Source organism: Aspergillus flavus, chromosome 3 (assembly GCF_009017415.1).
Source record: "Aspergillus flavus chromosome 3, complete sequence".
Taxonomy (NCBI): domain Eukaryota; kingdom Fungi; phylum Ascomycota; class Eurotiomycetes; order Eurotiales; family Aspergillaceae; genus Aspergillus; species Aspergillus flavus.
The window spans coordinates 322524-346670 of record NC_092407.1 but is presented as its reverse complement, the minus strand read 5'-3'; the positions used below and the strand labels follow the sequence as shown (position 1 = coordinate 346670).

Below are 24147 nucleotides of genomic sequence, written 5' to 3'. Positions count from 1 at the left end.
GTAGAAAGAAGTTTAAGATTAAGAGAGCTAAACAAGTCCGTACATGAAACAGTATTCCTAAAAGAACCAGAAAAGGGGTGTATCTTCAACGATGAACTCCAAACACCGGCTTAAAGGCAGGGATATCTAACGCCAATCGCCATCCAAGGTATCATTAACAATCACGAACACGCGCCTGTCGCTTAGCTGTCCCAATGTGGGTATTGTGCACCTTTGTGGCGAACTTGAGACTGGTCAAGGTCTCGGCCAGATGTGCCTGCAGTGGACTCACCATGACAAACATGAGCGTCTTCGAGTTTCCTCCCAGGGAGAATTGGAGGAGGTAGGTAAGCTGCAGCTTGTTAGTACCTTGATTCTCACCGGAAAAGTCAGGGGAACTTACCTTGCTATTGCGATAGGGAATGTGCCCGCCGTCCTTGCCTTGACCTAATGCGGCAATCACATCGCCCAAGCAGCTCAGACTACGGTTGATATTCTGCGTCTCCCGCAGTCGCTCACCGGTTGCACCGCTGTGGCTCAGTCGCTCACTACCGGCCAAGTCCACCAGATTGAGCGTTCCCTCACTGCGCTCGCCGGTAATGTCATTCTCGCCGATGAGCTTCAGGATGAAGACGGAGTGAGACCGCGATGATCTCTCGTTGGCCTTTGTAGCAGCCACCGAACGATTGGCTGCGGCACGTTTAAGGATATTTTCGACCATCTCGGGCGAATCCAAGCGCACAGTGGTAACATCTGTAATGATCGTCTTGCCGCGTTGCATGTCGTGCCGGATTTCGTGCTTCTTCTTGTCCAGCTCTTCCGCCTTGCCCAAAAGATCGTTCAGATTTTCATTGTACACCTCCACGAAGTTTCCTTCCATAGTATACCTCCAACCCTTTTCTTTGAGGCTAGTGGCAGTCTCGTAGATTTGGTGTACAGCCCGTGGAATCATGCCATCCAACGAAGACATAGTGTAGGTCTTACCGCTACCGGTCTGTCCATAGCAGAAAATGCACACGTTGTAGCCATCGAGCGCACTTTGGACAAGCTGACTGATCTCATCGAATACCTCCGCATTCTGGGTTGACGGCCCGAATACCCGATCAAAGGCGAAGTTGTTGTTCTTCTTGGTAACGGCGCCCAGGCTGCTCTTCTCTTCCAGTCCCAAAACATTGATCTCCTTGCACTCTTCAGATGCATCGGGGTATTGAATCTGAGCGATGCCCGTCTGCGGCTCAGTCTCTAAAGACGGTCGAACACGGCAAAAGACCCGGATGTTGCCCTTGAGCTCCTGAACCTGGTTGTGTAGTTTTCTTCGGAGGGTCTCCTCTTTCCGCAACTTGTCCTTGGTGGCGTTGGTCTCGGCCAGGGCATCCATCATCTGTTGATTCAACCGCTCAAATGCTTGAGATTGCTCCTCACGGCCGGACTCCAGGAATTCAATTCGAGCCTTGAGCGCACGAATCGACGACTCTAGCGTCACGCTATTGCTACTGGCTGTGTCCAGGTTCTGCCGGAGACCTTGGGTGCTCTTGCGCTCTCGCTCAATTTCTTGTTGTAGGGCTTGCACGTCGTTCTGGAGCGAGGCGATTTCCCGATCTTTCCTGTCTAGCTCAATCTGGGAACGTTGTGTATCCAAGGCGGTCTGCGATGTAAGTTGGTTGATCTCACGAAGTCGCGAGGCCTTTTCGTCGTCCAATTCACGTTCGAATCGCCGTTTCAATTCGCAGAGCTGGTCTTCATGCTGCGCAACTATGGTCTCTAGTTTCTTCTTGCTATCAGCTCTTACGGTCTCAACTTCGAGCCGTTGGCGCGAACTGAACTCATCCATCGCGAGCTCATGTTCTCTCTGGGCATCGTGTAAAGCGCCTTCCGCTGTTCCTATGCGAGCCTTCATTGATTCGAGTTCGACGCGCAAGGCCAGGTTTGCCTCGGTGAGATCTTTTCGCGACTGTTCGAGCTCGTTTACTGCAAATCGAACGATATGAGCACCTTTACAGCCTATTGGTGGATCCTGGATGATTACCTCTTGATTTGTACAGCTCCACGGTTTCTTTGAGCCCGAAACTCTCTTGGCCAGCCTGACTTACTCGAGAGACAAAGGCGTTGAAGAACTCTTCCATCGTCTTCTCGCGTGTTTCCTGGTCCCATTCGGCACCTGTAGAGCAGTTAAAAGAGGTGATCATGGAATCTTTCGTGAGAAACTGAGGCACAGGAGGAGGTTTCCTCTTTGAGGAATGTTTAGATGGTGATAGGGGCTTGTACGAAGGGGTGGGAGTAGTAGGTGTATTTAATCCAAGGGGCACGAACGTCCTATGCATGGGAGAAGTCTTTGGGTCCAGCGTCCTGGTGGGAAGAGGGCCCGTGGCTGACAGATCTAAAGCGCTGCTTATGGATATCTCACGGTAATCAGGTCGCACGGGCCCTTCATATTCTTGAGAAGAATACCGCTGAGCTCCCGACCGACCTTGTGGGACATGTGCATGTATGCTTGCTGATAATGACGGGTTTGCGAGAATTGCGAAATCAGGGGAATCAAAGTGAAATTGTCGCCTACCCTTTCTCTTCCCCAAAATGCTTGAGTCTTCCTCATGATGGGTATCCAACGATGTTGCTGGCCGGGCAATTGTATGACCATTGGGCCTTCGGGCGCTGGCTAGCGAAGTCTGAGGGCGTGATAATGCTGAGTGGGGTCGCGTACTAGATCCGGTGGCGGGGGATGCTTTGGTAGTTCGTGAGGTAGTGGAAGCGGATCTAGTCAAGGTAGTCGTTGCATGAGAATTCGCACGACCAAGAGGTTTCCCGGACAAGGTCGTGGACGTTGCTCTAGCTCTGGTAGTCTCGGCGCCTTGTGTGGTACTCCTCGGACGAGTCGGTTCTGTCCTTGTGAGCGCTACAGTCCTGCTAACCCTGCTTGTTATCTGACTTACGCGACGAAGTTTTAGCAATTGAGCCAGGCGGCAAGATGCCTGACCGCGAATTAGTATTAGCCGAGCTCATTTCTCTGAGCCCAGCGGCGGGTATGCGTGTGCGGGCAGGGGCTCGGGATTGCGACTGGGAGTGTGTCAGTCATGTCGGAGACTCATGTTTATCATGTCGGGCATCATTACCAAGTTCTCATTATCCATCATGTACGAAAAACAAACAATTGCTGGTACCGGTAAGAGGATACTCAAATAGAGCGGAGAGATAAAGGCAGGAGCTTTCGGAGCCACTGTCTAGAACGCAAAGAAAAACACACTGCAAGCTATACAAACAGACGAGAGAAGTCAAAGCGGGGAAGAGCGAATCACCATCAATTGTCGACAAATTGCAGTGAGGAGGGGTCCCGCATGGCAAGTAGCGCGAGGGTCGTCAAGTCGCCGGGGACTCTTTTGGATGTTGAGTTTGGTTTGGAAGTTTGGCTTGTCGTTTACCATCCAAGCGCCGGTTTCTGGAGTAACGCAAGGCGGTAAACAAATTGAACAAATCGGGGCATCTGGGTGGCGCTGACTCAGCCACTTTGCGGCGGGGAGGCAATAGTCCCAATGAAGGCTAGGCGTATCGTATCCATTTGATACCTTACCCTCCTCCGTGTACAACTAATCGTGTATGCCATAAGAAACCTAGCGTTACCACGGTATTATACCGTGAGTATACCAGCGTCACGAGATGTCCGGGTTGAGATCAATTTTTCACTTCCATGCCAAATGCAATCGGATTATCGGCTCTCAACAATTGAACGACTATTGACTCTGATGTTGATCATTAAATTGCGTGGATCCCCATTGCCTGCAACCGTCACCCAGTGAATCCATCTCCCGCGTGCGGGTCGTCCCACCGAAGACCTACTTTCAGACTAAGAGTGGACGGCGTCGACTTTCCCAGACCGACAGCTTCCCTGTTTCATAGTTGCCCTTCCAATTGCTCCTCTCCTCCTGTTCGGTTTTGCTTTTTTCCTTTGTCGTGATCACGGTTCTTGTCGTGTCTCAATCTGTGACAGCGTGATGTCTGGTCGTTTCGTCCGTTCCTCTAAATACCGTGAGATGCCATTACATTCCCTCCCCTCTTTTTGATGTTGCCCGCAATCTGACAGGTATCATTTTAGGACACGTCTTCGGGCGGAACACAAGAAAGGTACCCAGCAAATTTCTCGGCATCGCAATACCAATACCCCATTGACAACGCCTATAGGAGCAATGTTATGACAACCTCCGCGTGTCCGCAAATGCCTGGGACAGCAATCTCGTCAAGGTTCGCCCGCCTCCGTTCCACGCCGACCACCCCCCTGACCCGCGCCTTATGAACTAACGACTAGTCCAGGTCAACCCCAAGTACCTGTCTGTAAACTGGGCAGCTGGTGGAGGTGGTGCTTTTGCCGTCATTCCCCTGGAAGAGCGAGGCAAATTGCCTGAGAAAATTCCTCTGTTCCGCGGTCATACTGCAGCAGTCTTGGATACCGACTGGTGAGCAGCGGTCACTTCATATTCAAGCCAATCCAGAAAGCCAACACACCTAGGAACCCTTTTAACGATGACCTGATTGCATCCGGTTCCGATGACGGCAAGGTACAATCCGAGACTAATCCGAGGGTTCCAATCTCAATGCTAAATAACACTACCTAGGCCCTCCTGTGGCGCGTACCCGAAAACTTCACCCTCCGCCCCGATGTCGACCTCGATCATGTTCAGGATATTGCGCCTGTCGGAAAGCTGAGCGGTCACCCGAAGTCAGTTACTCACCACTGCGTGTACTTTAGGCACAGTAAACGGTTAACAACATTACAGGAAAATCGGGCATGTGCTCTTCAACCCTGCGGCGGAAAATGTTTTGGCTACGTCTTCCGGCGACTTCACTGTTAAGATTTGGGATATCGAGGCCGGTGCTGCCAAGCTCACGTTGAATGTGGGCGATATGGTTTATTCACAGTCCTGGAGTGCCAATGGCTCCCTTCTGGTCACCACCTCCCGTGACAAGAAGCTTCGCATCTGGGATGCACGTCAGGAACGTCCCGCGCATGAGGTCCAGGGACACTCGGGTGCAAAGAACAGCCGTGTCGTGTGGCTTGGAGAACATGACCGGATCGCGACCACCGGTTTCTCCAGGATGAGCGACCGCCAGCTCGCATTGTGGGACATGCGCGCTCCTGCGGAGCCCATTAATGGATTCAAGGTCCTTGATTCCATCTCTGGCGTCTGCATGCCCTTCTGGGACGATGGCACCCAGTGCCTGTATTTGGCTGGCAGAGGGTGAGTGAGACTTGTGGTACATTTCAAAAGTGATCTAACACCATTTAGTGACGGTAACATTCGTTATTTCGAATTGGAGAATGATAAGTTCGAATATCTTGCCGAATACAAGTCGGCCGATCCTCAGCGTGGCATTGCTTTCATGCCGAAGCGTGGTGTTAACATGCACGAGAATGAGGTAGCCCGCGCCTTCAAGACCGTCGGAGATACCTACATTGAACCGATCTCTTTTATCGTTCCTCGCCGTGCCGAGACCTTCCAGGATGATATTTATCCACCCACAGTCGGCTTGACACCCGCCATGAGCCCATCCGAATGGTTCGCTGGCAAAGAAGCCATCCCGCCGAAGATTTCCATGGCTAGTTTGTATGAAGGAGAGGGTCTGAAGGAGATTACCGGTGTACAAGACAAGCCTACTGAGACCTTGGGTGCCCCTGCAGCTCAGGCAGAACCTGCGCCCAAGCCCGCAGAGCCGACTCCGGTGAAGAAGGCGCCCGAGCCCGAACCAACTCCTGTACATAAGCCTGCCCCGTCCATGAAGGAGCAGGGCGCTTCCATGGCTGCAATGGTGAACAAGTTTGCCGACGAGGAAGACGCGGAGCCCGCAGTTGAGGAGTCCAGTTTTGACGAGGCACCTAAGCCCGTCGAGCGGGAAGCTCGTACCGTAGAGTCTGCCTCGCCAGTCAAGACAAGCGCATGGCACCAAAGGGAGGAGAGCAAGTCACAAACGGCTTCCAAACCGTCAACCCCTGTTCCAGTAAGCATCATCCAAGGGTTGAACCAATTGCCACAGTATAACTAACCACAATAACAGGCCCAGAATAATGATCGCTCCCCTGCTGCCAGCACCCCGGTCGATACATCTTCCGGATTCAATATTCCCGAGTTCACCAATACGGCCGCTAGCGCCCTCCATGGCGAAATCCAAAAGCTTACCCACATGGTCGGCCCCCTATTGAATGAAGTCCACGAACAGAAGCAGCAGATCGAGAGTCTGACCAAGACGATTGAATCCCTCGAGACCAACCAAGAGAAACAGATACAAAGCCTGAACGAGAAGATCGTGGCTCTCGAGGCCAGGCTGAGCTAATCAACCCGTCTCTGGCTTGGTATCTCTAATAATTGTATTCTTCTTGAATGATTCCTTTACAAAAGACCCGTCTCTCGTTTTGTCCATAGCCATCGATATCGTGTTATATGCCTTTCATTATGACTGACAGCATGATTGCAATGTCAATGCAAATACCATTTTTGCTTCTTTGTTTCTTGTTCTACCTGGTTTTCTTGAGCGGAAATGATAGAAGTTGACGATATGTGCGGTTAATCGGTTATGATAAATATATATGTTTCCCTGACGATATCTTCAGCTCAATCGTATGTAGAGAATGGAGATGTCACTTCAAACTCGGAACAGTTCAGCGAAGGGAATGGAGCGAATAGAGGCTTGATAAGCAGTAGCTCATCGAACGATGTGCAGCGTTGCATATATCACGTGGGTGGGTAGTAACTATATGCCGGGAAATATATATATCAAGGTTAACACAGCGACGATCTACTCAAGTATATGTTGGACTAACTTCCCCAATAAGCTCAGACGCAAGATATCTAGATTTTATAGATTGCCATATGTGTCACTATTTCATCTTATCAGGGATCCTCAAGAGGTATATCTACAAAGAACGAAAGCGTAGATACTCATCAACTCCACCGCAAAGTCAACAAAACAACAGCAACATCCCTGAACTAAGTATGCCCGCTCTCCTTCATGCAAGAACAACACCCCAAACCCATGAAAGATACCTGAAACGCTCTATATGCTCTTTTGTTGTAAGACAGGGAAGATATGGTGAGGGAGAAGTGAAAGTCATATGGCTCAAAAGGTGGGTGGGGAGTATGAGAAAGATGTGAAGGATTTTATGCCCATCGACTGGCTTCTCGTTCTTTTTCTACTCGTGCCGCGCGAGCGGCGTCGCTCTCGTCATCTTCATATTTGTAAGTGAGGCGTCGGCCGCCGGCCGCCGTTCGCTCCTGACGACTGTCGCGCCGACGGCTGGGTTTACCGACATCACGGTCTGCATGCATCGCTTCGCGCCGTTGCTGCTCTTTCAACAAGCGCTCGCGGTTGCGGGCCTCACGCTCTAACGTGTGAGGGTCTTTCTCCGGTTCGGAAGTCTTGGTTGATGATGAAGGGGGTTTGTCTCTTGTCCGGTCTTTATCACGGATCTCGTCTTCACGGCTTCGTTTGATACGCCGGGAATGGTGTCGCGATGAGTAGTCACTGTCAACGGGAGATTCAGTTCGGTCGCGACGAGACCGTTTCCTATCACGGTCACGGTCGCGGTCACGGTCGCGGTGGCGATCGCGGGCCCTGTCTCTATCTCTTTCCCTGTCACGATCCCTCTCACGGTCTCTGTCTCTTTCCTTTTCCCGGTAATGATCGCGATCGCGATCTCTTTCACGATCCCGGCGTCGAGAGTCTCGATCTCTCTCCCGTTCGTCGTCGCGACGACTGGTGCGGTCTTTGCCGGATCGGTAGGTCCTGCTGGAGCTCTCCTGGGCCTCGCTAATGACGGGTGTCCTGCTTCGAGAGCCGGGGTCTTTTTCTTCCGGGATCAATGCGAGACGGTCGGCACCGCGAGAGTCTCCATTGCGACTGGGACTCTGGCTGCGGTGGCGGTGCGAGCGATGCGATCGACGGCCGCTTCTCCTGTCTCGCTCCCTGTCCCGCCGTGATGACCGGCGGGAATCGACAGAAGGTGAACGAGTGCGGTGCTCATCTTCCGCTTGAGACTGTTCGTCGTATTTGTCCTCGCGACGGGGCCTTCTTGGCCGCTCACGTCTGCGCTCGGAGTCTTCAGCGCCGTTTTCGATACTTGCGGAGCGTGGGCGATTGTGACGACGACCGGGGGACTGGGACCGCGCACGGGAACGAGATCGGCTTTTCGATCTCGATGCCGACCGAGCTCGCGACTTCGACCTTGAAGTCGACCGCGGGCGGTGGTCTTCCTGAGGTGCTGGGGTCGTGCTGGACAAAATGTTAGACTAGACGTACAGACCGTCGGTGATGAAAGCTGCGACTTACCTCTGCGAAGCGTCCGAAGGTCTCACCGATAGGACAGATCCTCGTCCCGGTCCCTGGAAGTTCCGCTGCCGGAGAACACTAGTATTTGGAAGACCTTCCCGCATCGCCCGGGGAGCAGCTGGTGCGCCTTCGACACCAGGTCCTCTAGGTGCAGGCATGCCGGATCCGGGCATGAAGGGTGGCCCAGCAAAAGGCCCCCCACGGCCTCCCGTAAATGGCCCACGCATATAACCTCGGCCAAAGCCTGGCCCCATTGGCCCCGGCATCATGGGCCCATTGTGCATCCCTTGGGCGGCATTGGCCTGGTCAAGACTGTCAATTGTTGGTATACCACGTAGCCCCGAATCCTCGGGACCAGTAGTATCTTCCATGGTGGGGCCCTTTGCAGAACTGGCTTCACCATTGTCGCCCACATCAGCAGCATTCTCATTCAATGATGGGTCTTTAGTGCCATCCAAATCACCGCCTGGGGCATTCTCATCGTTAGCATTTGTCGCTTCAGTGCCGTTGGGGTCTCCAGACGACATCTCTGCAGATACGCCTTCCTGCAATTGGGATGACATGTCTTGATTGAAGTTAGGGGAATTAAACGCTGGGTAGTTAGCATTAGGAGGGTAATTAGCTTGCATAGGCCCCGTGAAGCCGCCGCGGCCACGGCCACCGGGGTAAAATCCGCGACCACGGCCCCGGAAATTGCCCCGGCCATACCCGGGACCATAATAGCCGGATTGGAAATCTTGGTTAGGGAATTGTTGTTGCTGCATTTGAGGATGAACTCCGTTGGGTTGAGACATATTATATCCGCCAAATCCAGAGGGGACCCCATACTGTGGGCCCATACCATTTGCGAAAGCATTTGGATTGAATTTATCTTGGCCTCCATTCCACATATTGTTTTGTGAGCCGTCCCATCCCCCATACATCCCTTGACCCGCGTCGAAATTCATCCCCGAATTCATGCCATTCATGTTCATCCCGTAACCTCCAAACATACCCTGATTCGCGACCATCGGGTCCATCATGCCGGCCATTCCTATAACCAAACTGTTAGCAATTCCCTATTATAGAACTTATAGAACTTATGCTCGAGGTGAGACACATACCCATAGGATTGAACATTCCGTTGCCCATAAACTGAGACATCGGATTGAAGTCCCCGTTGTTGTTATTCCAACCCATGGGGAACATCCCCGGAGCCATGCCGAACGGCATCCCATTGGGGAGCATTTGGCCTGATCCCGGGTCCTGGGTCATGTCCTGTTCGGACTCCTGAGCCAATTTGGCATCATCTGCATCTTCTCCTTCACCAGAACCGGTTTGCTGCATCGCATCCGGGTTTTCAGTTCCATCTGCGGGCACAGTTTCGGTCTGTTCGTCCTGTCGAGGCGATGAAGTCAATATCTGCGCTCCTTTCTTGCAATTGTGAGGGATGCAAATTACCTCGCCCGGGGGTTGGGATTCTAGGGGAACTTCATGATTCCCATCAGTTTGCTCGGTGACAGCCTCCGACGGGTCTCCACCAACTAGAGGCTCTTCTGATGGAGCTTCGACAGTGGGTGCCACTTCCGGTAGGGCTTCTTCCTGCTTAGTTTCCGGGATATCAGAAACTGCGGGAGTCTCTTGCTGGGCCGGAGTTCCCTGCACAGAGGTCGCATCATTGGTAGCCGCAGGAGTTGCTGACTGGCGCTCTTTTTCACGCTTCTTTTCCTCGGTACGAAGGAAAGCCTTTAAAGTCGTCCTGAGAGCTTTATTCGGCTTGCATAAATCGGAGGAGAGAGGCGTATGTGCGCAGACAGGACAGGTCTCCGGCAGTGACGCTTGGCCTAAGAACAGATTGTAAGAGCGAGTCATGATGATGGGAAAACAACGAATAGCAGAGGAGACTGGAGCGCGTACAGCTTTCGCAGATAGCCTGATCGCAGCAAGGCAACCGGAACGCGTTCACAGCCAATTTGTTGCAGATAGCGCATCGCAGCTTGAATGGAATTTCATCCTGCGTGAGAGAGCTAATTCACCGGTAACACAATGAGCCACCAAGCATCTTAAGGGTAAAAGGACGGCCCGCAACGGTATTGCTTACCTCGCAATATCCATCAAGCCCGAAGGCTGATCCGTTGCAGCCATTAGGAAAATATAGTCAAGACGGAGGTCAAGAGAGCACGAGATAAGTCCGAAAGTTAAATAGTCGGTGCGTATGGCAAGTAAAGGCTAGCCCAGATGGCAAGAGCAGATGGCATGGCTCAATTCGCCATCAGTAGGTAACGAAGCGCATCCCCAACAACGTCGCAGGTGAATGGCGAGCGAGTAATGTTCGTGGTAAGTCGCAATCTCACTGATTGACCAAATTTGGATTGGACGGGCCGGAGGTTGGTCGGAACGGAACAATGTGCGGACCGGACGTCCCTCCTGTTTGTTTGTTTGCTCCCCGCCTGAGGGGGCAGTGTGACAGTTGTGGGCGGTCGTTCACCGGCATTCTCCCTTTTGTCCTCTTTATCTTCCCTGTAAGGGAGACGTATGTACGGAGTATGTAATAAGAGGTACTAGTATACACATTATGGATATGACCTGTGGAGTCTCAAGTTAGCATCGTGCATTCGAGTACTGCATATCGTTGACTGGACTCGTCAACTACCGACACAACCCTCTCGTTGACCTGTTACATACAGGCTAAAAAAAATAAATGCCTCGGATAGTTTTCTGAAACGTGCTGCTCTGGTGCAAGCTGTCGATCATTTCATCTGAATGGCTGCACGACCTGCCAGTACTGCCTCACACCGCCCAAGGCTGACACTTGCCCGTGACCTGTCATCAGGGGTTCGTCGACACGACAACAAGGCTTACTCCCTCAGTCCAGATACCGGCTACTTAAAATCTATATGGACTCGTAGCAACAGGTTGCGATATTTTCGACATGTTTACGATAGTGTATTGATTTCCGGGACTATCTCGGACCAAAGAATTGTAGGAAAGCAACACTGATTGGCCATCAGATTAGATCAAGTTATTTTCACCGTCACGGATGCGGTATTGCTGTAAATAGCAAGAGGATGACACTAGCGGCGATACCATTGCTAGGTTTCTGCCTACCGTGTTCATCCTCTCCCGACATCTCTGGGCTCATTCTGTCATCATCGACCGTCGTGGTAGTTTGCACAGGATTCCATCAGACATTTACACTTACTCGAGGTGATACCAGAGAGAAAAGTATAAGGATAACGACAACAACAACATAGGAACGCGAGAAGAAGGAAAGGATGCGATCAACAGTATCCCGAGACAACAACATTAGAAGGCCCTGTTTGGAATACAGTGACGCGAACGACGAGAACGGGAAAGATACACACGGCCAAAGCAGAAAATAAACAATATCTTCAAAGCTGTCTTCAGTTAGTATGGAGAATCCTGAGCCGACAGACGGGATCACGCGCGGTAAGGCTAAACCAGGATTGGGACCCAATCACGGCCTAGTCCACAATGAATCGCTTTACGGTCGTGGTGGCGAGTGGTCAGATGAGAGCCACCAGTTGGGTCATGATGATGACGCTGGCGAGGAAAGAAGAATCAATAATTACTTTTGATATCCCGTATAATATTCTTCACAAGAAGAGGGGGTGGATGAAAACAATGAGAATCAAATATATCAATAACGGAAAGTAGGACAAGATAGAAAGGTTGTAACTTGTAACGTTAGTAAGGCAATATAAAGTAGTGGCTGCAACAAGAGTCATGGCCTATGGCGTCATGAGTCCTCGAGATCATCAGAAAGTGTATCAAATAATAAAAGGGGAGAGTGAAGGAACCGCAAGAAAATAAGAAGAAAAAAAAGAAAAAAGATAAAAAAAGCAAAAAACGTTCGGTGGTAGAAGAAGAAAAAGAAAAAGCTAAATCCATTCAAGGCTAACCAAATGACGGTTTAGTACATATTTTTAGTGTGCGAGTGGACCGGGAGCGCAGGGTTAAAAAGGGCGACCGCTGCTCTGCGGATGAAAAAAAGACGCCAGGACCCTTCAGATTTTCTGGCTGCTGTGCCCACAGCCCACAGTCTCTTGTGCCCACGCACTTAGCCTTCGTTTTCTCTTCTCGAAGCAAGACAAAAGCTCGGGCCATCCGTGGCGCGATCGATCAAAACAACCCAAAAAAAATTACATACCAATCTATTACCTTACTACCGTTATTATTGATTGTTTACTTGCTCGACAATCTGATCTCAGATTTGAAAAACGACAAACAAGGAACTGTCTCCTATTTATACTCCTGTATTTTATTACTCCGTTTGATGCCTATAACATTCTCCCAGGCGTGACATACTTTATAACTTTTCTGATGTCCACTTGGAATCCCTTTGACCACTTGAATTGTTAAAATTTCAAGGTACGTGCCCACTAAAAACCAGTAACTAAACTCACCCAACCCCATATTTATTATACTAGCGGCTTCCTGTTTCGCGCTCGCGCATCCCCATCACCACTTTTTTTATTTTTTATTTTTATTTTTATTAGTATTATTTTTTCTTCTGCAGGAATATTAATCGCTAATAACCCACACCAGCTATGACAGATCAGGATAATTCTTACCGACCTCGATCTCCCGATTTTTCCACCCTCCAATCCCCCATTCCCTCTATCCCCCAGCCCATATACTCTTTTGCGAACCCATTGGTTCATCACCGCGCATCCTACGACGCTTCTCGCTATTTCACCCCGCAGTACCACCCTGTTCCTCCACCCCCACCCCGTCAAGCCTCTCAGCAGTACATCCCTCCTTTCGCAGACCCGATTGTAGATCCCGACATGGCTCGTCGGTCGTCTCGGATCGCGCGCGCTGCCGAGGTTGTGCCCATGCCGGAAACTAAGTACGTCGAACCAACATACGTCGAACCATCATATGTCGAGCCACCATATGTCGAACCCACACCGGTGCTGCCGGAAGAGCCTCCCCAATCAAATCCCACGGCTGGCGTGGAGGTGAAGACAAAATTCCCTGTCGCGCGCATTAAGCGCATTATGCAAGCCGATGAAGATGTTGGCAAGGTAGCGCAGGTGACTCCAATCGCTGTCTGTATGTGATATGTTCCCTCTTTGCTATACCTCCGGGTTATTTAGGACGCGATGCTGACGCGTTTTGTTTTGTTTATAGCCAAAGCTTTAGAACTCTTCATGATTTCTCTTGTCACCAAGGCCGCAAAGGAAGCCAAAGACCGGAATTCGAAACGCGTCACCGCGTCGCATCTGAAGCAAGCGGTCGTGAAGGACGAAGTATTAGATTTCCTGGCCGACATCATTGCCAAGGTGCCCGACCAACCGGCAGGAAGAAAGCACGACGATGATGGAAGTGATCAAAACGAACAACCGAAACGAAAGCGCGGAGGACGACGACCGAAAGACGATAGCGACTAGCTATAGACAAAGGGTGTCCGCGTTACCTCTTTTTTTCCCTTTTTTTCCCTTTTTTTCTTTCTTTATTTCTTGCTTTTTTGTTCGCGCGTTATGCTTCCTAACATTATTACCACTTTTCCTTGTTTAAACGACTTTGATGGGCGATATCTTAGACTGGGATGGAGAGCGGGCGCATACTCTCTCGGCGTTGTGATGGCGGGCATGGTTTGATTTGCATCTCGCGATGTGAATAGGTACCCTTGGGTATTCTTCATTTTGATTCTGGCGCTTTTGATTCAGCACATTTCCGAACAATTCACTCAGTTATGAGTCGATCTCCAGCCAATGGGCTTGAATGGTGATCGATACCGTATGGCATGTTGTTCTTCATAGACCCTCTAGTAGTGGATGTAGGTGGCTGGAAATAGCCACTGTCAGCTTCCATAACCGATAGGTTCTCTAGTGATAACCAAGTCTGAAACCAGCCAAACTTGCCTCCATTGCCCTTCCAAAGATTGCACCTGACTCGGTTGCATCGAGTTTGGTGTATGATGCATTATGCCTGCAATGCGGACAAGACAGGGTATACTTTCACCCATGGGCTAGTGACACTAAAAGGTGATTGGGATCTCATAATGGATAATCTTCAAGTCAAGATAGTATGATCAAGCATTCACTAGATACTTCATATAGATCACAATCATGTGATTATAGCCTATCAAAAAAGGTTATCGAGTTCGAGGTTCGAACCCTGGTATTTTTTGTTGATCGGATTTCAGCATCGTAGCTTACTAATTTTTCTGTCGATGATGATTGATAGCCCCCTGGCCAATTGTAAAGCATTCAACCTATCGCCTTTAACTGACTCGGCCATCTTGCCGTCAGATGAACAAAAAGCCAGTTAGTAGGCGCGTCGCTGCGTTCAAACCGCCTTGTGCCTGTCTCACTCCTGCTCATCCCTGTGGATGTTGTCTCCTGTGCGACCATAACACCACAGTTTGATCATGTATGCGGATGAATAGTACCATGCTGTTCTCACGCAATCATGGATTTTGTAAGTTTATTCTTGCGTCCGAGCTCTTACTCAACAGTCTCCCTAAATAGCCATTGGAATCAATTTAGCTAATCTGCGGTAGTGGTCTCGTTTAATCGGCGGATCCCGTTCGCTGTCTACGAAGACGTACCGAGCGAGCTCTCCTACCGAACGATTGACAGCATTCAAGCGGACATGTAATACTCTGCAAGTATGCTCTCCTCTTACCGTGCCGCCTGTCGGGCCTTGACTAAACTATTTCTCTGTAGCAAATCTGGCGCTCCACCAACTCGCCGTCGGGAGATCAGTCTGCGACAACCCATGCGCGCAATTGCATTGACCGACTAAATTCCGTCCTCAGCGATGAATCCCGAGGCCCGGCTCCTCATCCGTGTTTAGCGTACGCTGCATCTTCTCAGATCTTCGTGACCGTCACCAAACTGGCGCTGTCTTCTTATGACGATGGAATGCTCCGTTCTGCCACTGTTTTCTTCAATACCCTGATCGATTCGGAGGTGGATGGGGTAGTGGATAACCGGTTATTTGCGCGGGCGCTGGTGGATCTCGTCCGACGTGCAGACAAACACTCGGAAGATGTGGAAGGAAGGCTTGTCGAGCTGTTGTTTGGTGTCGCCAACAATATCCGTCTGCAACCTGATATTCTGCCTGCGTGGTTTGCTCCGAGGTCCGAAGACCAAGACCGCGAGCAACAAACTAATACTGGGACTGAGTTCGCGGGTGCGACTCGGAAGGATGACTTCCCACTGTTCTACTTGTTGGTGGAATATGTTCACCATGGGGGCCGTGCGGGTGATTTTGCTCGGACCGGTCTTCTTTATCTGATAGAAACAGCCTCTCGCTCAAAGAACCTAGAGAGATGGCTAATTGAGAGCGATCTAGCGACGCTAATGGCCACGGGACTAGGTGCACTGTATAGTCAGCTAGGCAGGTGAGTATCTTGTTAATCTCGTCCCCCTCGAGCTATATTGATTGATGTTGAAAGCCTGTCCTTCGATGCAACCTCCGACGAAAAGATGCCCCACATTGTTGCGCTATCAGATCATGCGAAACAAGAGACTGCTCTTCCCCCTGCACTGGGGGCAACTGTAGACTCTTTCATGTCGTACCTATTATTTTGGCAGGACACTATTGACCATTGCAAATCGGCAGAAGTCAACGGCACATTACTGGATCACTTTCAGGTCTTGTTTCTCGAACAACTTCTGTAAGGGAATCCCAAGGTGGACGGCTTGAGTAGTTACTGATATGATCCTTCTGCGTGAATAGATACCCATCACTGCTCGAGTCCTCGGACGTTGAAGGTGGTTCTACCGCTGCCGTGCTTACCTATTTATATCGAATTCTGGAGTCGATTAACCAGGATGATCTGGTCCATCGCATTCTCCACTTCTTACTAGCCTCACCTTCCGACATGGAAACATCACCCACTTTGAAAGTGAACATGTCAGTAAGCCGGCGGAAATCTTTAGACGTTCTAGCCGCTTTCTCGGAGGAAGCTGCGAAACCGTCACCTTCACTATTTAACCTGAGAGACCTTGCTCTACTAGGGCTGCAGTCTGCCAATCGACAAACTGTTTTGGCAACGCTACGGCTGATGGCGGTCATCCTCCAACGGCATCATACTTTTGCCCGATCATTGATCCGAACGGTTCCTGGTCAATATGCCGGGCAACGAACCGTGGGGCAATTGAATGCAGAGCTGGAGCAGCTTACGGAAATGGCCACGTCGATTGTGGAAGACCCCACGCTGAATGACTCCTTCGAGGACTACCTCAAGGATGCTTCATTAATCTTAGAATCTCACTTGTATATTCCACCGGCTGAAACTGGCCTGGAAGATGACCGCCCATTGGAGATTCGCCAGGAGGACCCTATTGTCCAGGAATTGCTGAATTGTGTGGAGACATTCTTTACTAATAGCGTCATCGTCAACCTAGCATTAACCGAGGTTCTCATGAGTATCGCATCTTCACACCTTATATCCCTTGACAGCTGGCTCCTTGTGGACCCATCTAAATACGTATACGATGATCAGACTACAGCCCAGGATGGACCTATGGAAATCTTAGATCAAATAAAGCTAGCCTATCAAGAGCCCTCGTTGTCGAGCTCTGAGACACCAACACTCACATCCGCACTGCAAAAGCTTGTGCAGAAAATCCAGCAATGGCGGAAGGATGTGCCAGATTTTGACATTCTAGTTGCGGCTCGGCGGGACCTACTCCACCATGATGATCCTGCTAAAGACACAGGCCGCCTTCAGCAACCATTCGAAGCATCAACGCGTCTTCCGTCTGAACGACGACCACTGAAGATGCCCTTGGACTCTGACATCGGGTCACCCCGAGGGAGGTCCTCACTTGTGCAGGACCTCCCGGGCACACCAGCTTCCCGACAGGCCGCCGTGGGCTCACCGCTTCGTGGATCCTCACTTCGCTCTCCCGATTCTCGTGAGTCCTCCTCGCCTCGAATGACTGCAGCAGAGGAGCTTCGAAAGCGACTATCAAAGCCCTTCCAAGTGGACCATCCACACAAAGCAACAATGGCTGGTGAAGAACCCGAGCCGGCGGCAGATGCAATAGTAGAAGAAGAAGCCGAGAGTGCGATTGCTGATGAGGAGCCGCGGTCGGCGACCCTCGGCCATGTTTTAACCAACGTGGTCATACTGTACGAATTTCTCCTGGAGGTTTCCGCCACGGTGCAGGCGCGGAGCACACTATTTGGAGAAGCGGGATACCCCGGGGTAGGCTGGAGTGCCCCGCTGAATGAAGAGTTGATGTGATATGTTGAACTTGTTTGATATTATTAGCTTCTCAACTACCCCATGGCATAGGCAGGTCCCTACAACCGGATATATGTATGATTTTAGACGTTGTACATTTGCATTTTTTTCAAGGCTGTTCGTGCTTGAAATGTTTTCATAGATCGGTCGAAAAAGCTGATTGGAGCGTACTCTTCGCTATCCATTCTCATTAATTTTACTGCCAGTGGGACGCATTTGTATACTCACCACCCTTCTTCTCTTAACTAGAAGGGAGATCTCCCACCTCCAACTTCTGCATTCATTGTAGAATTTCGTGGCGCTAAACAAAGAACCATGGCTGTCTTTCACTGTTTTTGTACGCCTCTAGGTCAGCATTCATCGTTGAATTTCATGGCTCGAAACAAAGAACCATCACTGTCATTCACTGTCTCTGTATGTCACTAGATCCGTTACCCAGCTTATATAAAGGTATATCTGAGCCCTTCCGACCAGTTCCTACTTTGCATCTCTATATATTCTCGCTCCTCCTAACGCTGATACTCTGTATCGTGGCGCTTTTACTATTCTTTTACTCAATCTACCCCCTCTCTCCCAGATTCTGAGGATGAGGAGATCCAAAGATGGCTAAGTGAGAGGAAACAGCAGCGCGATGTTGCTAGGAGCGTTTCAAACAATCGTTGAACATTCCAAAGATACCGGCATCAGTCATAGTATTGGGAGGCTTTGGAACAGACCATACATGCGACTCAAAGTTGCGAAAATTTCCATTGTCGCCAGCATTCGCTGGGCCCATGTGCGACAAGCTTTAATGATCTTCCGCAACCAGTCGAGGACTTTTCGGATCCCCCGTTGATTCGACCATTCGGCTCCTTTGCTGCGCTGTTTGGAGTTGTCTTAAACGTGTGGCGCAATCAGTAGTACCGAGAATCGAGAAAATATTGAAGAAAAACAAGATTACTGCAATCTCATCAGCTCTTATACAGACAAACTTCACGGCATCAAACAGTCATCTGGAGTCATGGAATATCTATATATATCTCCGCCAATGCTGCCAATCCGGATCGAACTCAAACAGATGGCGTCTTCCTCTCAAGGTGGAAGTCCCGGGGCATTTCACAAGTCTCTTATTGAGGCATCGAGTCTGAAGGTCATCTTGCTGGCTGGTTGGATGGCGGATACGAGGGCCCTCCCAGCAGAGACAGCTGAGCATCAGACCGCACTCCGTCTTTTGAGGTTGCTCTTTCAGAGCCTGCTTGGAAGTATATAATGAGAAATCTGAGATAAAGGGAATATACATACATTCGCTTGGTGTCATCGCTTGCCGTTACTTCTCGCTGTGACCGTTAGAAAGAGGCTAAAGAACACGCGGAGGCTTTTCGGTTCGCAGACACCATCACGAAATCGGCTACTATTCATGAGTTTACTATTGCCTGCAGGCTAGTAGGCAAAGAAATTATTTTACGGTACTGGTCCGAGAAACAAGGCCTGGTGAAACCGATGACAATTAATTCCATTTCACCAAGTATACATGAATGGTTTGCCCTTGGGAGAATCACAACAAACGAGGAGATTAGCAGTTTGAGCACCTACGAGGACCTCTCGCGGGGGGTGCATTTCTCCTCTTGTGTACTACCACGGCGCAAGTGGGGACAAAGAAGGCAACAGTATCTGAGCCTAGATATCTCGAAGACTGCCGGAAAACATCGTATATTTATCGAGGAGACTATCCGACAAGCCAGAGAGCTATTGATACAGTTGACCGGAACAGCTTCTACAGTTTCATATACAGAGGATCCTATGCTAGAAGTGCCAACCACTAGTGCATCTAGCTCGATGTGACATCAAGATGCAACGCAACAAGGGTGTTCTGCCAGCCAGAGCAGGATGAAGATATAATTGATTGGTTCTCCGGTGCCACTATAGAGCAGACTGCAGCTAAAGACCAACCGAGGAGATATATCTACACCAGTGAAATGAAGTACAAGAGATCTCCTATTGAACAAGTCTCAAAATTCGTTCAGGGAAGGTTCACCGATGGCAGTGTCTCAGATACAACCGGACGTTGTGGGAGAGGGAGCAGGAAAAAAGAAAAAAAAAAAAAAAAAAAAAAAAAAAAGGCAGAACACCAGCGCCGAATGGATGAGCGAGCCACAAGGAGTGTGGGTGAAGAGCCCATAGAGCAAGACAATCCAGAGGAAGCAGCTTTAGAAGGAGAGGATACGCAGAGAGGCAGGACGGGAATGTGCAAGGGTATGAGAGTATATTTAACTACTATCTAGATTATATGATTTGACATAACACACATCAATCGGCAAGGTGGCCGAGCGGTCTAAGGCGCACGGTTCAGGTTAACCTGTCCATCAGAACTTCATACAGAGGTTTCCGTGTCATGAAAATGGCGTGGGTTCGAATCCCACCCTTGTCAATTAATCTTTTGCATTTTTTTGCATCATTCAGATCAATTATCTATCTATTAAATTGATACAGAAGTCATCCAACTGTTACCGCAGTGTGAGGCTGTGAGCATTCCGGTCGAAGTTGTGCAACTCCTGTTCCAGTCAGACTATATTTACAATGGAACTTCTCTAAGAATAGTTACATTACACTTTTTTATAAGGATGTATATCTCTTGGATCCGCCCAATGCTCTTCGCTAATTGAGAAAATGGACTCAGATGCAATCTAATTTACCTTGGGTAGACGGAACGGGTTAGAGGATAGCATTTCTTGCAGATCCCGCGCATCATCATTTTTGGATATCATCCTACATCCCTTCGCGTGCCCAATAATTCTTCAATAATAGATGCGTGATTCGCACTATCGGTGAAATTTTATAGTCTGACATCTTCGATCATAGAGGGTGAGCACTTCATCATTAGCAACAAACAAAGAACTGTATGAAGAGCAAAGCGGCTCCCTTCCAATGGAGCTGCGCGATAGGACTGAGTTATGTGCTGGGTATGTAATAGGCCGAACTTAGATCATGGCATTAGCTCATACCCTTGACCCGACATATAAAGAGGGCAAGAGCTAGAATTAGTATGTTACATACAAGATACCCATGCTGGGGAAATTGTGCACGTAAACTCCCATGTAGGCCTGCGCACCACGAGATTCTCGTCACTGCTGGGCCAGACTTATACCGCTTTTGCCATAAATTTCCATTGGGGCGATGAATTGCTGAACATCAAATCCTATTGCGAGGATGATTGCGTCGAACTCGGTCCTTACACCATCTGTGCTGGTCCACATGGTCAATCCCCACAGGGGATAGCTCGACATTGCCTCGATGAAGACTCTCAAAATAATTCGGGTCAAAAATACGACACTTGCAAGCTTTAGGTAGTGAGCATCACGGGGTATACACTCAAATTTTGCATTACTGGACGTGGTGAAATGAAGATACCATAGCGGAATATTAACGGGTGTCTCTCGGCGTAGAGATTCCTCCAACAGCTGAGACAAAGATGATGGCAGTTCTAACATATTTAATGTTGGTCATTGTGTCAAGAATTCGAATCTCCCAAAATTTCCGATTATCCTATGATGCAGAAAGACACTCAACTCCGAAATGCATGTGCTTGCAGAGGTCGAATTTGTCCACAGTGTCCTCCATGTCTATCAATCGTGAGTTGTCAGCTTTCTTCTTGTGCAAATAGACTACCCAGTTTATATGGAAGGTACAATCAAGAATGTTTGGTCCCTCGCATAGCTCCTTGGACCAGTTTGGACTTTGGCTGAATGAAAATAAATAGAGAATGGTAGGCACATTGTTACGGATACGCCGTAGTCCATCTGCTTGATGGTTGATATGGTCTTCTGATGATGAAAAAGTAGTTGATCTTCTGAAGGTCTAGCGGTTCTAACTGACTATCTAAGAATATGCTTGACAGGTGACCTGACATGTGACACACATCGCATCCCCTTTAAATAAGAACAACGTTAATACAATGTCTATTCTTGATACCGGCATCACATACACACCTGGGTATTTGTTTTGCTGCTAGGTGCTACTGGGGCCATAGAGTTTGTCGTAACAAATCGCTGAGCTGTCACGTATCATCTGTTTCACCGTGATGTTTGTTTTAGGGTTTACTGTAAAATTATAAAATCTTATGTTTCTACCCGATGGGCCGGCACCGATAATAATAATACTTTCAAGGCCCCCCATCTTGAGCAAAAACCATTCGTAGACCGTAATCCAAATGATGCTATGGTAGAAAGACGGGATTTGGATATGGAATTCTTCTCTGTGTTCAACCTTTTTAAGACTAACATGCACCCGTCGAGAAAACTGGGGAATCGGAACCGAGATCTAAGAAAACAACCATGCACAGGCCGGAGCTGAAAAAACCCCATCTGGATGGAGGTAAGGTCTTTCGCAGCAAAGATTGGGATAGAACAGAAAAATTCAGGAAACGTGTTTTGCACCTATTCCGACGAGCTATACGCCTCAGGCAGTGATTAGCAACCCTAATTTCAGAAGGTCTCGCAAATCACTCCTAGAACCACGATTAATTGATTATCCAAGTTGACGGAAGCTCATTACAAGGAATTTAGTCAATTAGACTTAGATATCACAAATAATACCCTCACAGTTTTATACATATTACCCAGTGTTTCCAGGGAAGCAAAAATTGTACATTTCGAAGTACGTCTGGACCTCTACTAGTCATTGTCGGGTGAATCCTCCATTTTTCACAAGACCTGCATTAGATAATTGTTTAGTTTCGGAGAAAATGTATACGCTAGTATTGACTAGAGTGTTATGACTTAGGATTGTTGCTTGCTAACTCATATTTATGATCAAGGAATTAGGAATACTTGTCTTGTTGGATAAAGCTCTATGCGTCTTATATACAGTAGCATATACCTTGCTTTTCTAGATTACGTCCTATCACGCTAAGCTTCCAGTAAATCAGACAGTCAATCTCCGCAGTTTACCGATTGATAATATAATGGAATATACAAGGTAATATGTGACATGCTATTGACTTCTAGCCTCTTCTGGAGGGATAATGAAGCAGAATTTCGAAATAGAGTTAGGGACAGGTCAAATCCTTCCACGAGCGAGGAATTTATCGGGAATATCGACGTATCTGCATCTGAGGAGCTCGGCAACATTTTTGCCCAAAACATCGTAATACGAACTCGATGACATACCACGGTCTAGATGGTCCTTCAGCAAGAAATAAACAACTGTGTAAATCAGAATATGTTAGTTAGGCCAAGCGGCCCGGTTCACTTGAATTTCAGTTTCGAGAAGCTTGGCTTTTCCCGCTATATCCAAGCCGCAAAGGAAATAATGAACCTCTGCTTGACGACCACCCGATTTTGGCTGTTGGAAGTGGCTTTAAAGAGATGTCAGCCATTACTGAAGCCATGCAACGGTTGATGATATAAGAGAACGTACACCCGATTAAAGCCTTTATCCTTGATGATCATCGAAAATGGCGACGACATCAGGATTGTAGTATATTGGACCCTGAATCTTGTACAGGAGCTGTGCCTTGTAAGTTCCCTCCGTTACAATCTCGTCTTTCCTTTCTACAAAGGTACAGTGAAATGTCCTTCGGAGCTATGTCAAAGACTGGAAATCTAAAATCAATACTAGGGCCGGGTAGAGATTTGAAGCCGGAAAAGTTGCCGCCCGTCACATATGTGGAACACTCGATGAGGTGGCCGGCTATAAAGAGATGGGCGAGCAGACTGTAGTCTTGACGGCTCTAGTTATGGTGATACGCCGCGCATGCAATCCCTGGAGAGGAATCAGTCACTCTTCCGCAGAGAAAAGTATCGGCTCAGAAACCAAAGCGTTCAATGACGATCCCCACTAAGCCATTTGTACTATCCTGCGGCTTCGAAAAAATGTGGAGAAACGGTGGTAAACTCACATAAGTCAAGGCTATGTTATCATGGTCGGAACAGTAAAAAGTATTCCACAGAATTCATAGATCCGGCATCCCTGGTGAAGGTTCAATGCGGCTTCCATCTAGTATGGTCCCCCAGAGCACTTCGTCACAGAACTCGGGCAGCTTAATGGGTGTGGATTAGGGTTAACAAGATTCTCACTACTTCTTGCATTAAATATGTAAAGTCCAGGCCATTTTACCCAACCCTGTGTCCTGCAAAGAATATCAACTAGTGGCTAAATCACCGAGATCTTGGCTGAAGCCGGAGAAGTAACAGTAATTCCGGCTGAGAGCTAATGAAATATCGTTCTACGGCTCGTACAACATGTTAGATTACAAGTTAATCATATAGAGATTAATCACCGCATGTTAACCCTAATTCTCCCTCGGAGCCTATTGGTAGAGGCCATACTTAACCCAGTTTCGAAAAGTGGAGTCCTGTTTATTATTGTACATACCAACTTTGTTCTTGCTACTGCATTCTGCCGCCGTACAGAATCATTAGGCTATCACTGCTCGTGCTAAGCAATACTATAGTAAGCTGTAAGCCTGATGTTATCGTTATTGACGACTTTTGTTTGCCCAGCAAGGGAAAAGCAATAGGGTTATGACTTAAGTCCGATTGATATAGTATACATTTATCATCTGCGCATGAGTATGATTTCAGATTACCGTAGCACTATTGTCGTCTATTCATGTCCGTTCCAGAAAGAGGACCGGGGCTTCCATCCAATCCAATATTCCTTCATGCCAT

At 48.8% G+C, this 24147-nt stretch overlaps 6 protein-coding genes and 1 non-coding gene across 7 annotated transcripts; 4 read left to right on the top strand and 3 right to left on the bottom strand.

The window, feature by feature from the left end:
* Positions 1-154: 154 nt before the first annotated feature.
* F9C07_2065651 (kinesin-like protein klpA) lies at positions 155-3110 on the bottom strand (the record flags this gene model as incomplete). Its single annotated transcript, XM_071508704.1, has 6 exons — positions 155-331; positions 383-1947; positions 2006-2137; positions 2537-2857; positions 2910-3033; positions 3090-3110. The coding sequence occupies 6 exons, from the start codon at positions 3108-3110 to the stop codon at positions 155-157; spliced, it is 2340 nt and encodes a 779-aa protein (XP_071364767.1).
* An 819-nt stretch (positions 3111-3929) lies between these two features.
* F9C07_4275 (putative actin-binding protein) lies at positions 3930-6297 on the top strand (the record flags this gene model as incomplete). The annotated part of the gene is made up of 9 exons (XM_041291074.2): positions 3930-3999; positions 4067-4095; positions 4153-4212; positions 4282-4424; positions 4478-4526; positions 4584-4687; positions 4746-5207; positions 5256-5964; positions 6022-6297. Exons 1-9 carry the CDS (start codon positions 3966-3968, stop codon positions 6295-6297), a joined length of 1866 nt encoding a protein of 621 aa, XP_041143974.1. The 5' UTR covers positions 3930-3965.
* Positions 6298-7121: 824 nt separating this feature from the next.
* F9C07_4274 (uncharacterized protein) lies at positions 7122-10413 on the bottom strand (the record flags this gene model as incomplete). Its single annotated transcript, XM_041291058.1, has 5 exons — positions 7122-8232; positions 8290-9322; positions 9393-10112; positions 10186-10295; positions 10370-10413. The coding sequence occupies 5 exons, from the start codon at positions 10411-10413 to the stop codon at positions 7122-7124; spliced, it is 3018 nt and encodes a 1005-aa protein (XP_041143973.1).
* Positions 10414-12839: 2426 nt separating this feature from the next.
* F9C07_4273 (putative CBF/NF-Y family transcription factor) lies at positions 12840-13685 on the top strand (the record flags this gene model as incomplete). Its single annotated transcript, XM_041291073.1, has 2 exons — positions 12840-13347; positions 13426-13685. 2 exons carry the CDS (start codon positions 12840-12842, stop codon positions 13683-13685), a joined length of 768 nt encoding a protein of 255 aa, XP_041143972.1.
* A 639-nt stretch (positions 13686-14324) lies between these two features.
* On the top strand, positions 14325-17708 carry F9C07_1365955 (Retinoic acid induced 16-like protein-domain-containing protein). The gene is made up of 5 exons (XM_041291072.2): positions 14325-14718; positions 14801-14908; positions 14967-15646; positions 15701-15922; positions 15985-17708. Exons 1-5 carry the CDS (start codon positions 14710-14712, stop codon positions 17498-17500), a joined length of 2535 nt encoding a protein of 844 aa, XP_041143971.1. The 5' UTR covers positions 14325-14709; the 3' UTR covers positions 17501-17708.
* A 2084-nt stretch (positions 17709-19792) lies between these two features.
* F9C07_t131 lies at positions 19793-19907 on the top strand. The gene has a single exon. It is a non-coding gene; the product is annotated as a tRNA-Leu (tRNA).
* A 375-nt stretch (positions 19908-20282) lies between these two features.
* On the bottom strand, positions 20283-21316 carry F9C07_1365803 (uncharacterized protein). Its single transcript, XM_071508023.1, has one exon. It carries the CDS (start codon positions 20965-20967, stop codon positions 20602-20604), a length of 366 nt encoding a protein of 121 aa, XP_071364766.1. The 5' UTR covers positions 20968-21316; the 3' UTR covers positions 20283-20601.
* Positions 21317-24147: the final 2831 nt, after the last annotated feature.

Coding starts and splice junctions, on each gene's coding strand:
- F9C07_1365955 (XM_041291072.2), top strand. Junction 14,909..14,966: donor GGACATGTAATACTCTGCAA/GTATGCTCTCCT, acceptor ATTTCTCTGTAG/CAAATCTGGCGCTCCACCAA. Junction 15,647..15,700: donor CTGTATAGTCAGCTAGGCAG/GTGAGTATCTTG, acceptor TGATGTTGAAAG/CCTGTCCTTCGATGCAACCT.
- F9C07_1365803 (XM_071508023.1), bottom strand. CDS start 20,967: ATGTTAGAACTGCCATCATCTTTGTCTCAGCTGTTGGAGGAATCTCTA.